The following is a 13,750-nucleotide window of genomic DNA, read 5'->3' as shown; positions in this document are numbered from 1 at the left end:
AGGAACAGTTACAAAAAAAATATAGATAGATGTAAATTCTCAAAACTGATGCATTTTGATCACTAAATTGAAAATAAAATCATTTTCCCTACCTTTGTTGTCTGATTTTATTAGTCTCTGGTTGCGCTTTCTTCTGTGCATCCAACATTTCTTACTTCCTACCTCCTGCACACTTCCTCTCCTCCAGAATTCATTCCCATCCCCAACCAACATCTCTCTCTGTCCCTCCAAGAGTCCAACTTTTCTTCCTCTCTCCTCCAAACCCATTAGCAACATGTCTCCCTCTCTCTCTCTCATTAAAAACATAACATAAGAAGTGCCTCTGCTGGATCAGACCAGAGGTCATTCGTGCCCAGCAATCCGCTTGTGCAGTGGCCCAACAGGTCCAGGACCTGTGTAGTAGTCCTCTATCTGTATCACTCTATCCCCTACTCCTTCAGAAAATTGTCCAATCCCTTCTTGAACCCTAATACCATACTCTGCCCTATCACGCCCTCTGGAAGCGCATTCCAGGTGTCCACCACCCGTTGGGTGAAAAAATACTTCCTAGCATTGGTTTTGAATCTGTCCCCTTTCAACTTTTCTGAATGCCCTCTCATTCTTGTTGTTTTCGAAAGAATTTTTTTGAAGAATCTGTCCCTCTCCACTTCCTCCATGTCCTTCATGATCTTGTAAGTCTCTATCAGATCCCCTCTAATTCTCCTCTTCTCCAGGGAAAAGAGCCCCAATTTCTCCAGTCTCTCAGTGGATGAAAGGTTTTCCATACCTTTTATCAAACGTGTCGCTCTCCTCTGAACCCTCTTGAGTATCACCATATCCTTCTTAAGGTATGGCGACCAATATTGGACGCAGTACTCCAGATGCGGACGCATTCCCTCCCCTGCTGCAAAGGGAGTGAGGAAAGAGAAACAGAGATCCATCGTGCATATCTCCATCCCCCCCCCCCCCTGCCACATCCAACATTTCTCCTGGATCATGTGCAGCTTCTTTCACCATTGCCCACCAGTCCCGTGTCCAACATTTCTCTTTCTATCACCCCTCTCCAGCACATGCCATATCTCTTCCTCATTCCCTTCACCACTATGTCCAACATTCCTCCCCCTTGTATCCCTTTCAATCTGTCCCACTGTTCTCTCTCCTCAACCATATCCAACATTTCTCCCTCTCATCCTTCTCTTCCCCATGCATTTCTACCTCACCATTTCCTCTCCATCCCATAGGAAACATATCCCTTCTCCCCCATCATGTCCAGCATTTTTCCATACCCATCCATCCAGCCTTACCAACTCTCTCCATTTCTCCACACCCCTTAAGCCAACATCGATCACTCTCTCCTCTCCCCTCCCCCAGCAAGCATTTTTCCTCCTCTAACCTCCCTACTTCTGCCACCCTACCACTGCCTGACCCAGAATATGGATTCCATGCAGGGCCCGGCACCGGTGCTAATTTCAACGAAGAACCTTCACATCCACGCGCTCGGGAAGGCCCTGTTGGCTCCACCCACTTTGACATGTTTGCATCAGAGGTGCGGTACCAACAGGGCCTCACGAGCAGACAGACTCAAAGACTCTGCATCAGTTAAGCGAGCACCAGTTCCCGTATAGACCAGTTGTATAGACTCCAGACTCCCTGACAGGCAGCGGGAGGGTGGCAGAAGACAGAGAGCTCTTCATCGCTGGAGTTAGCCTGGTGTTGTCCAGACTGTAGAGCCTTCCAGGTCAACTGGGGTGACCCCACAGACTGGGCAACACCAAGCCAACTCCAGCGATGAAGAGCCCTCCATATTCTGCCACCCTCTCGCTGCCTGTCAGGGAGTCCGGAGTCTATACAAGGCCTGGCACTGGCGCTAGCTTAACTGTCGCTGAGTCTTTGAGTCTATGTGGCCAGGATTTTTCCCTCTCTTCCTGGAGGAGTGCTAGCACAAGCTCTGGAACTTATAGCTTTCTTAAGTGCAGATTCTACCAGGAGAGATTGGTGTTGCAATTGAGGTTTATCTGTAAAAAGAATTCAGTTTTCTGGGAGCCACTGGAACAAGGAATGGGGCCTCCCATTTTTTAAACATAGTATCTTTCATCAGATTATGAAAGGGCAGTTTCAGACAGTCTTTGGGAATCTGCTGAAAATCCAAGGACTTGAAGAGTTCTGCCCTGGATGCTGATTCTGACTCCATTTTCACTGGAAAAGCTTGGCCCATTTGACGGATGAAGCATATGAAAGACAGACTCTCTGAAGATGATCTCCTACTAGGTGGTGGTAGAGATGGGTCAAAGGATAGACCATAAGATTGCTTTGCCGAGATGTCCAGGCACTCGAGTAGGTATGATGAGACAAATCTGAGTCTCAATGATCGATGTCTGGACACGCATCGATGAGAAGGACAGTGCTGGCTGCGCCCTCACCTGGATTACTGCATCCAGCACTGGTTGCTGTACATGAAGGAGGACACGGTACTACTCGAAAGGGTCCAGAGAAGAGCGACTAAAATGGTTAAGGGGCTGGAGGAGTTGCCGTACAGTGAGAGATTAGAGAAACTGGGATTCTTCTCCCTCGAAAAGAGGAGATTGAGAGGGGACATGATTGAAACATTCAAGATCCTGAAAGGAATAGACTTAGTAGATGAAGACAGGTTGTTCACCCTCTCCAAGGAAGGGAGAACAAGAGGTCACTCTCTAAAGTTGAAAGGGGATAGATTCTGTACAAACATAAGGAAGTTCTTCTTCACCCAGAGAGTGGTAGAAAACTGGAACGCTCTTCCGGAGTTTGTCGTAGGGGAAAACACCCTCCAGGGATTCAAGACAAAGTTGGGCAAGTTCCTGCTCAACTGGAAAGTACGCAGGTGAGGCTGGGATCATTTAGAGCACTGGTCTTTGACCTAGGGGCCACCGTGTGAGTGGACTGCTGGGCATGATGGACCACTGGTCTGACCCAGCAGTGGCAATTCTTATGTTCTTAGATCATTGACAATGCTAGTCTGACATCAAACAGGAGGAAGAGTTCTGATATCTGGATGTCCTGGTTCTTGACTGGTGTCAATACGGCATATGTGACCTGGTTCTTGAAGCCCTTGAGGAATGATGCTCAGAATTGGCTAGTTCCAGTAGTGTCACAGTAGTGGCTTGAGCTGCTTATGTTTGCAGCATGGAAGCCAACTGCCTCTGCACTAGTTCCTTGATTTGCTTTTGGATCGACAGCAGGGGTGTCAAGGCATTGGTGACCTCAAAGACAAAGTACACCTCTGAGGTGACACCACCTGCAGGGAAGGAGATCTCTGGATGTCAACACTTGGGATATGTTGATGAAGTTGATGTCTGAGAAGATGCCAATGCTTTTTGAGGTGAGGAAGCATGCTTGTACTTCTTAGCTTTCATAGTTGGCATCCCCAATGGAGGTAATAGAGAAGAAAGCCAACCGAGCATGGCATTAATGCCGGTGCCAATTTCGATGCTGATGTTGGTCTCTGGGTTTCAGAATCAGAGATGGTGGACATCCTCATCTAGCCTTCGGAATCTTTTTTGTAGCTGGCAGCAGTGCTTACAAGATTCCAACCAGTGATCAGGGCCCGGATGCTGAAAGCACCAACTGTGTGAATCAGTGTCTGAGATGGTCCTATTGCACAGAGTGCACTGCTTATACAAGTTCAATTTATTTGATATACCGCCAATATAAAACCAATGTAAAATTAAATGTATAATAGCATCATACAACACTATAATGATATGTTATCCCAGGCAGTGAGGAGAGTGTGGCACAGTGGTTAAAGGTCCTAGGGAGGTCGAGTAGATGTTATACCAAAAAACAATCAACGATCCCAGCCCAAAACAGGCTTCACGAGGCAAGGTCCAAAAAACAAAAAATGCAAAAAAATTAAAGAAAAATAAAGAATAAGAAATTTGAAAAGGAAAATGAAATACTGAAGAAAATAAAGTCACGAAGACACAAAGAGGGAAACTGAGAACTGATGGTCCCGCGAGCTGACATCAGGTGAGAAGGCACTGGCGCACATGCAGTATGGGCAGTCGTGAGACTTTTGAAGAAGTTTTAAAGTGACAGTACACTTTTGAACTATTAGTAACTAGGATCTGTGGATGATGTCACATTTATTTTTCTATACCATTCTCCGAAGGGAGCTCAGAATGGTTTATATGACTTTATTCAGGTGTTCAAGCATTTTTCCCTGTCTGTCCCTGCGCCTTACAATCTATCTGGTGTACCTAAGGCAATGGGGGATTAAGTGACTTGCCCAGAGTCACAAGGAGCAGCATGAGTTTGAACCCACAACCTCGGGGTGCTGAAGCTGTAGCTTTAACCACTGCGCTACACTCTCCCCACTGCCTCAGATAACATACCTTCATAGTACTGTATTATGCTATTATACATTTAATTTCAATAAAAATATATTGATTAAAAAACCCTAGATATAAGAACTGCCAACATGGCTTTTGGAGGTTCTACATATTTTAAGTTATTAAAAATAACAGACCAATGTCCTAATGTCAGTCACAAGGAAAGAGGAATCTACCAGTAAATCTACTGAAACAACCTCTTCATAAAGAGACTCATATCAAGGAGGAACAGAAGGAATCCTTGCAGAGAACTCTTTCACCTCAAGTAATGATCTCACAGGATATAATCCTGATCTGGGAAAACCTTCAGGTCACTTTGAAAATTCTCAGACTTCAGATAAAGACTGTCTTTCCTATGGTTCTGAAAACAGAATTGAACAAAAATGAAATTATGGATCTTGAGATGACTGAAACTTAAACCCTTTGCAGGGCCACATTTTGGATTTGTAGGTACTTGGAGGGCAGTGTTCCCTCTAAGCTGTGCTGGCGTGCGCTGGCGCACAAAATATTGCCTCGCAGCGCACAATGTCACGTCACAGCGCACGGCGTACGGAGATGGCAGGCCGCGGCGAGAGGAGAATCGGGCGAGTTGGTGCTGGCGCCCGATATTTTTAGCGCACGGGGAAAAAATTTTGCTCACACCACCCGCCCGCTTAGAGGGGACACTGTTGGAGGGCCTTAGAAAAAAAAAGTTAATGTCTTATTAAATAAATGACAATTTTGCATGAGGTAAAACTCTTTATATTTTATAAATCTTTCGTTTTGGCTAAGTCTTTAAATAATATTGTCATTTATAGCTAAAGAGACATACGATCAAGAAACTGTTTTATTTTACTTTTGTGATTATGATAAACATACTGAGGGCCTCAAATAGTACCTGGCGGGCTGCATTTGGCCCCCAGGCCGCGAATTTGAGACCACTGCACTAGACTGAGAGGCCTACACTTGGTCTGGTAGGTTACACCTAAAAGATTCTTGCAGCAGTCCTGGACAAAGTCAGAACATTTTCTGCAATAATAAATGTGGCCTTTTCAGCAGAGGAAGAGATACTTGCAAGGGGGACTCATACTAACACTGGAGTAGATACTGAAGGATTTCTCTCTGAAAGTGGAATGAAAGGACATTGCACAGGGATGATAAAACAGAAGCCTGTGCCATGATTGGCAAATTAAAGCATCTACACTGCCTCTGTGCAGATGAAGAGGTGGTGTTGCATCAAATTCCAACTGATGTTTATGTTTATTAAAATCTTTAAATACCGCATATACAGCCAAAAAAGGAACAAAGGTGAAGGGAATACAACAGCATTGTGTTCTTGCCATGGATTTTAGCTTGGCAAAGGTAATGTGAGTAGGGATTTGTATCTGCTTTCACAAAAACATATTATTTTGAATGTCATCTGTGCTCATATAACAGCAATTCTCCATTTTTTCAATTTGAAGTCGCCTTGTACCTGTATGACTGCACTAAAAACATCAGTGTTTCAGGTTCAAAAGTCTCAACCAAGACCTGCGCCAGTCTGAAGGATCCATGGCACTGTCCCTTGACAACTGGACTTTTGATATCACTATGCAAGAGACATTCACAGAGAAGGATCTTTTTAATTAGGCAGAAGCTAATCTTTGTTCTTCTTTCTGCTTAAGCAGGAGCCTATGAGCTCTTGAAGTACTTGCATTCCGCTTGGTTATAATCTAACCCTTAGATATGACACCTGAGATGGGCATCAAAGTTTTAGATCTTTTGTCAACACTAAGGACATGGTCAGAATCTCAAAGTGGTCTGCACTAAACTTCACAGAATGAAGAAAAATAAAATAAGCAAACAGCACAAAATAATTTTTTTTGTCAGAAGATAAACAAGCATTTAACTCCCAAAAATATGGGACAGATGATTTTCCATTCATTAAGCAGAGCAGAAATAAAACTAAAAGGATTGAAGAAACCACTGTGCACAAGATGGGCCACATATTCTTAGATGAAGCCAAGGAAGGAAAGCAGAACCCTTTGTGAAGAGGATCCAAAAAACAGTAGTGACAGACCAAAGAAATTCCACTATCCAAGGGATAAAAGAACTCATTTTAATAAAGCATCAACTTTAAAAAGACCGAACATAAGCCATAATTCAGCGAGGTTACTATCTGCCTCAGGGATCAAACCATATTCTGTTGGATGTGTGAATGAGTATGAGAAGTACAATTGTAATATCCAATGTGAAACAGCCACTAGGAATCTACCTTTCAATAGCATCAGAAATTAAAAAACAGCAATAGAGCGGGAAACAGGCATTTATACTAGTTCTCAGCTCTGAGAGAGCTGTTCTGTATTGGAACTTTGCAATTTCATCATCCAACTGTGTATCTGATTGCCCTGCTCAGCAATAGAAAAATGATCTTAAACAACAAAATTTATCATCATAGTATTCTCGGTATTATTCAATAAATATGATAATTCTCTATAGCATTCAATAAAGGATGTCAACTAACTCACCTTGCAATCAATTTCAGCTTGTTTGCGCTTTAATTCAGTAAGCTGAGCAAGAAGACCTTTGTTCTGTGCAGACAAAAGTTGCACCTTTTCTTGTAAACTGCCAACTTCCTTTTCAGCTCTGCGGAGATGATTGCTATTGATCTGATTCTGAAAAAAAAAAATTAACAAAAAAATGCAACAAAAGATGAATATCACACACAGGTCTTAAGTAGATGTTCACAACTTCTCTTAATTGAAAAAGCGGGCATTGATCTGCTTCTTGAAGTATGTCATTGCACTCATATGGTATAATCATTTTTGTCAATTAGGTTTAGACTTATTTTAACATGTTACTGATGTCTCTTCCTGAAGCACACATGGTTTTAAGTACCAATATGACATAAACTCTGTTTTTTGTTTCTAAATTAAGGGAGAAAAGTAATGTTTACTTTTAATAAAGTTTTATCTTTATAAATTTCTCAAGAGTTTTTTAAGACCTCTCTCGTTACTTTCAAGAAAGATTTCAAAACGTTTTTATTTTCTGATGCTTACTCATAAGCATCTGTTCTTATAATCTGTAATACCAATCATACCAGTTGAAGCATATAGAGCAGTGGTCTCAAACTTGCTGCCCGGGGGCCACATGCAGCCCGCCAGGTACTATTTGGAGGCCCTCGGTATGTTTATCATAATCACAAAAGTAAAATAAAACAGTTTCTTGATCATATGTCTCTTTAGATATAAATTACAAAATTATTATTAAGACTTAGCCAAAAGGAAAGATTTATAAACTATAAAGAGTTTTACCTCATGCAAAGTTGTCATTTCTTTAATAAGACATTGACTATTTTTTCTGCGGCCCTCCAAGTACCTACAAATCCAAAATGTGGCCCTGCAAAAGGTTTGAGTTTGAGACCACTGATATAGAGCATCCCCAGACCTTGTGTGTTATCCTTTCCCTCACTTTTCTATAATAAATTCTATTTCTTTCCTCCATCCCTTTGTGTTGCACACTGTTTATATAATTTTTATTGTTTACAGTTTTATTTTTTGATATTATTAGTTATTTGTATCTTTTTTATTGAAAGCCACTTAGTTGTTATATGATTTGCGGGATATCAAAATTAATAAACTTGAAGAATGTAAATATAAATTCAAGAGAAACAAGTGTTCTTGATGGCTAAAGAAAGTTCTTCAAGGAAATCTTTTAAATAAAGAATATAGAATGAACCAATTACTATATATGGAAAACTTCTGAAATGGAATTTAACACATACCAGCTGAAAACTCTTTTTTTTTTTCCAGTTCAAGTTTTATTATTTTAATAGTAAGATACAGAAAACCAAGTGCACAACAGAAAGCATAGAGAAAAATAAAGCCATCATATGAAATAGTATATTACATACATAGTACAAGAGTGATATGAGCTGCATACAAAGTATGTGAAAAGTATAATAATAAAGCAATACCCAACATGATTGTTCAAGAGATACAATCTACATAATGCTATTAATACCAAAGATCAATATGTTGTATTACAATGTGAAAATAAAGGCTCCCAAGTATTATAATAGGAGCTGAAAGTATTAGATTTTTCTGCATTAGCCCTTTCATATTTAGCTGTCAGACAAAGTGTATTCCACCATGTGTTGTAATCTGTCTCAGAAAGATTTTTCCAATTATGTAATACATTTTGTAAGGCAAGAGTAACCATAGCACAAAATGATAAAGGCAGATACTCATCTAGACAACCAAAAATGATTTGGGAATGAGTAATATTTCTTGGAAGAGAGAGCACATCTGTTATAGTGTGACATACTCATTCCCAATAAATTTGAAGAAGAGGACACTGTAAGAGCATATATTCCAGAGAACCTTGTTGCAATTTGAATGACCAGCATAGAGAAAGAGTGGCAACATCGATTTTGTTGGAGAGAATTGGCGTCCAAGTTGCTCTGTGAAGTAGAAAATACATGGACTGAAGCTGTGAAGCAGATTTAATGGATTTAAAGAGATGTGTCCATATGTGATACCATGTTATGGAGTCTGTAGGAACAGTAAGAGCATCAAACCATTTTGAAGTGTTAGTAAACGTTTCAGTATAGATCTTCGCTTGAAGGAGTTTGTACCAAGAAGACACAATACCTTTAGCTGTAGAGAATTTATCTGTATACAATAGTATATCAGGAATCGAGGATAAAGCAACCTCATTTGAATACGCCTTCCTTAAACAATGCGTGAGCTGTAACCAGCAGAACTGTTGACTAATGGGCATATGATATGGTGACGACACTTCAGTAAAGGTCATCCATCATTGGTGAATGAGCAAGTGTTTCAAAGACCATATTCTGCATTGTTGCCATTGATGCCATGATATGGTGCAATGTTGGATTTTGATTTGAGGAATGTTCCGTACAGGATCTTCAATCAAGTTGAACCAAGGAGTATCCATTAGTTTATCCATAAAAGGAGAAAGCTGTTTTGGTGGAGGCTAACAGAAGATTTGATTTTAATGATGGTGGCAGATCCATACCAGCCAAAGTTTTCAAAAATGCTTGCCATATAAATTCTGTTCCATTAGTCGCCAACAGGGAGGATCATCCAGCACATCAGGGTAGAGCCACAACAAGCTTTGCCACATCAAGAACGAAACATGGTATTGGAAAAAACAGGGAAAATTAACTCCACTCACATGTTTATTTGCCTTTAGTTTATGAATACCAATATGCGGTTGTTTATTGCTCCATAAAAACTTGGTAAGGAGCGTATCAACAGTAGAATAAAAGGACTTCTGAAAAAGGAAGGGTAGCATATTGAGCACATAATTAATCTTTGAAGAGATAATCATCTTTATGGTTTCTAAGTGACCTCACCAGGTGAGATTAAGAGGTGATCATCTGGTAGCAAGATCTTTAACCATATTTAAAATATAATCAGCGTTGTATGATCTAGATCAGTGTTTTTCAACCGCCGCTCCATGGATCGGTGCGAGTTTGCAGAAATTTTCTGCCGGTTCCTAGGGCCGGCACGTCCATCGGGCCCAAGACAGTGTTCTTCAGCCGCCGGTCCATGGTGCAATCAATGCAACATCTTCGGGCCGGCTCCCTGAGTGCTGCAGTGTACAAAGCTGTGGGAAAAGGGTCCTACATGCGTCTTGCGCCTGAACTGGAAGCCTTCTCTCTGAAGTCGCAATGTCAGAGGGAAGGATTCCAGATGAGGTGCGGGACGTGCGCGAAGAGCCGCTGCCCACAGCTTTGTGCACTGCAGCACTCAGGAAGCCGGCCCGAAGACACCGCGTTGATCGCACCATGAACTGGCCCAAAGATAACACCGGGGGACAGGCCAGAAGACAAGGCACATGGAGGGAGAGAGACAACGATGGTAGGGGGAATGCTTTTATTTTTTTATTTAGTGATTGATTTACATTTGCTGTCTTTTCAGGAAGAAATGCATTTGTTTCTTTTACTCTGGGGTTATACTGCTTGCAGAGTCTTGCATCTTAGGGTTTGTTTGTAAATATTAGTACTTTTAGTTTTTGTTCCTGCATTTGCATGGGGTTATTTGTTTTTTGGTAGGAATGAAGGTTGAAAAGCATACAGTGTGCTTTATGTATTTTAATTTTGTGGTTAACCATTATGTGGTGTTAATACGATTATATTGTGTGTATATATGAAAAATGAATGGAAAAAATGGTGTTATAATTAGTACTATTAGGGGGGGTGGGGTCCAAGGTGGAGATGGGCACGATTTAGCCCAGTGTTCTTCAACTGCTGACCCGCGGACCAGTGCCGGTCCACAAATTAATTATTTTATTTCTGCCGGTCCATAGGTGTCAAAAGGTTGAAGAACACTGATCTACCGTATTTTCACGCATATAACGTAGGCGTTATACACGGTTTTTACAAACCGTGCATAACCTTGCGAGTTACATGCGTGAGCGCGTTTTACAAATTTTTTTTTACATAGTTCCCTCCCCAACGTCCGATTCACCCCCCCCCCCGCAGGACCGCTCGCACCCCCACCCCTAAGGACCGCTTGCACGCACCCGCACCCCCACCCCGAAGGACCGCTTGCACGCACTCCCACCCGCACCCCCAACCTGAAGGACCGCTCGCACCCCCACAGCCTCCCGACCCCCCCCTCATCATGTAGAAGCTCCTACCGGTGTCCTGCTGCTTCCTCTTGGAGGTCCCGGCCCTTCTGTGAGCCCTGCGTCTGCGCTGCTTCGTCTTCCGGCGGTCCCGCCCTTTCTCTGACTTCAGAGAAAGGGCGGGACCGCCGGAAGACGAAGCAGCGCAGACGCAGGGCTCACAGAAGGGCCGGGACCGCCAAGAGGAAGCAGCAGGACACCGGTAGGAGCTTCTACATGATGAAGGGGGGGGAAGTCGGGAGGCTGTGGGCGTGCGAGCGGTCCTTCAGGGTGGGGGTGCGGGTGGAAGTGCGTGCAAGCGGTCCTTCGGGGTGGGGGTGCGGGTACGTGCGAGCGGTCCTTTGGGGTGGGGTTGCGAGCGGTCCTGCGGGGGGGTGAATCGGACGTCGGGGGGGGCATCAGGCTTTCAGGGTGGGGACAGGACTTCAAGGGGGAGAGGAGAGTCGGGGCGGGGGAAAGGAGAGTCGGGCGGCGACGGGAGAGTCGGGGCAGCATGCGCGGTATACGGGTGTGCGCGGTATATAAAATTTTTTTTACATATATGTCGGTTTCCCGCACGCTATACCCGTGTGCGCGTTTTACACGGGTGTGCGTTATGTTCGTGAAAATACGGTACATAGCTGAAAACTCTTTTTGTTTTTTTAATTTAATTTCCAAATTTCCCAAAACAAGCAAAAAGGCAAAATGATCAACTACATATAAAATTAAACAAAAAGTAAACATAAGGCAAAATATCAACATTCCAGTCTTAAGTCTATATTTATGGGGAAGTAGGGAAGGGAAAAGGGATTTGATAAGAACTTAAGAACATAAGAATTGCCACTGCTGGGTCAGACCAGTGGTCCATCGTGCCCAGCAGTCCGCTCACGTGGCGGCCCCTAGGTCAAAGACCAGTGCTCTAAATAAGCCCAGCCTCACCTGCATACTTTCCAGTTGAGAAGGAACTTGTCTAACTTTGTCTTGAATCCCTGGAGGGTGTTTTCCCCTACGACAGACTCCGGGAGAGCATTCCAGTTTTCTACCACTCTCTGGGTGAAGAAGAACTTCCTTATGTTCGTACGGAATCTATCCCCTTTCAATTTTAGAGAGTGCCCTCTCGTTCTCCCTACCTTGGAGAGGGTGAACAACCTGTCTTTATCTACTAAGTCTATTCCCTTCAGTATCTTGAATGTTTCGATCATGTCCCCTCTCAATCTCCTCTTTTCGAGAGAGAAGAGTCCCAGTTTCTCTAATCTCTCGCTGTATGGCAACTCCTCCAGCCCCTTAACCATTTTAGTCGCTCTTCTCTGGATCCTTTTGAGTAGTACAGCGACCAGTGCTGGACGCAGTACTCCAGGTGAGAGCACACCATGGCCCGGTACAGCGGCATGATACCCTTCTCCGATCTGTTCGTGATCCCCTTCTTTATCATTCCTAGCATTCAGTTCGCCCTTTTCGCCGCTGCCGTACATTGTGCGGACGGCTTCATCGACCTGTCGATCAGAACTCCCAAGTCCCTTTCCTGGGAAGTCTCTCCAAGAACCACTCCGGACATCCTGTATTCATGTATGAGATTTTTGTTAACGACATGCATCACTTTACACTTATCTATATTGAACCTCATCTGCCATGTCGATGCCCATTCCTCAAGCCTGATTATGTCACGTTTCAGATCTTCGCAATCCCCCTGTGTCTTCACTACTCTGAATAACTTTGTATCGTCCGCAAATTTAATCACCTCACTCGTTGTACCAATGTCCAGATCGTTTATAAAGATGTTGAAGAGCACGGGTCCAAGCACCGAGCCCTGTGGCACCCCACTGGAGACGCTCTTCCAGTCCGAGTATTGTCCATTTACCCCCACTCTCTGTTTCCTATGCTCCAGACAGTTTTTAATCCATGTGAGTATTTCACCCTATATTCCATGGCTTGCAAGTAGTCATTCATGTGGAACCTTGTTGAACGCCTTCTGAAAATCCAGATATACAATGTCGACCGGGTCGCCCTTGTCTATCTGCCTGTTTACTCCCTCGAAGTGCAGCAAGTTCGTCAAACAAGATCTGCCTTTGCTGAAACCATGCTGGCTGGTCCTCATCAGCCCGTGCCCGTCAAAGTGATCAATGATGCGGTCGTTTATCAGCGCCTCTACCATCTTTCCCCGTACCGAGGCCAGACTCACCAATCTGTAGTTTCCTGGGTCCCCCTTTGAACCTTTTTTGAAGATCAGTGTAAGCTGCAGTAGAAGTGGCCTGGGTGTGCCCTTATGCAAGTTTTTCACACAAGCTAAGGCCATTTTTACCACAGCAGTAAAATGGCCAATTTGTTATTTTTTCAATTGATGGTCATGTGCCAATATTTGCCTAGATTCACTAACAATAGTGACTCAATCGCTGTTGGCCGATTCTCTGGCAAATTTTCCAAAAGTGATTGATTCACTATTAAGTCTGCATGGAAATGATTTGCACGCTGAAAGATCCCATGTGCCTATCTCAGACCCTTTTGAATTCAGATACAGTCTCTTTCTCCACCACCTCTTCTGGGAGACTGTTGCATGCATCTTCCACCCTTTCTGTAAAAAAGTATTTCCTTTGATTACTCCGGAGCCTATCACCTCTTAACTTCATCTTATGTCCTTTCATTGCAGAGTTTCCTTTCAAATGAAAGAGACTCCACTCATGCGCATTTATATTACGTAGGTATTTAAACGTCTCTATCATATCTCCCCTCTCCCGCCTTTCCTCCAAAGTATAAAGATTGAGATCTTACGACTCCATCCTTTTATATCTTTTTGAAGGTGTGGCCTCCAGAATTGT

At 43.1% G+C, this 13,750-nt stretch overlaps 1 protein-coding gene across 12 annotated transcripts in view; it reads right to left on the bottom strand.

The window, feature by feature from the left end:
- EVI5 (ecotropic viral integration site 5) overlaps nucleotides 1-13,750 on the bottom strand; it is a 363,365-nt gene that overhangs the window by 166,328 nt on the left and 183,287 nt on the right. For all 12 annotated transcript variants that reach the window (XR_004536596.1, XM_033916075.1, XM_033916071.1 and 9 more), the window contains one exon: nucleotides 6,830-6,976. Coding sequence is in view for 11 of the 12 variants with exons in the window: in XM_033916075.1 (XP_033771966.1) it covers nucleotides 6,830-6,976 (147 nt within the window). In the remaining variant the exon portion in view is untranslated. The remainder of the gene's footprint in view (nucleotides 1-6,829; nucleotides 6,977-13,750) is intronic.

Source organism: Geotrypetes seraphini, chromosome 12 (genome assembly GCF_902459505.1).
Source record: "Geotrypetes seraphini chromosome 12, aGeoSer1.1, whole genome shotgun sequence".
In the NCBI taxonomy this organism is placed as follows: domain Eukaryota; kingdom Metazoa; phylum Chordata; class Amphibia; order Gymnophiona; family Dermophiidae; genus Geotrypetes; species Geotrypetes seraphini.
Note: the sequence above shows the minus strand (reverse complement) of the source record. Positions and strands in the feature narration are given on the sequence as shown.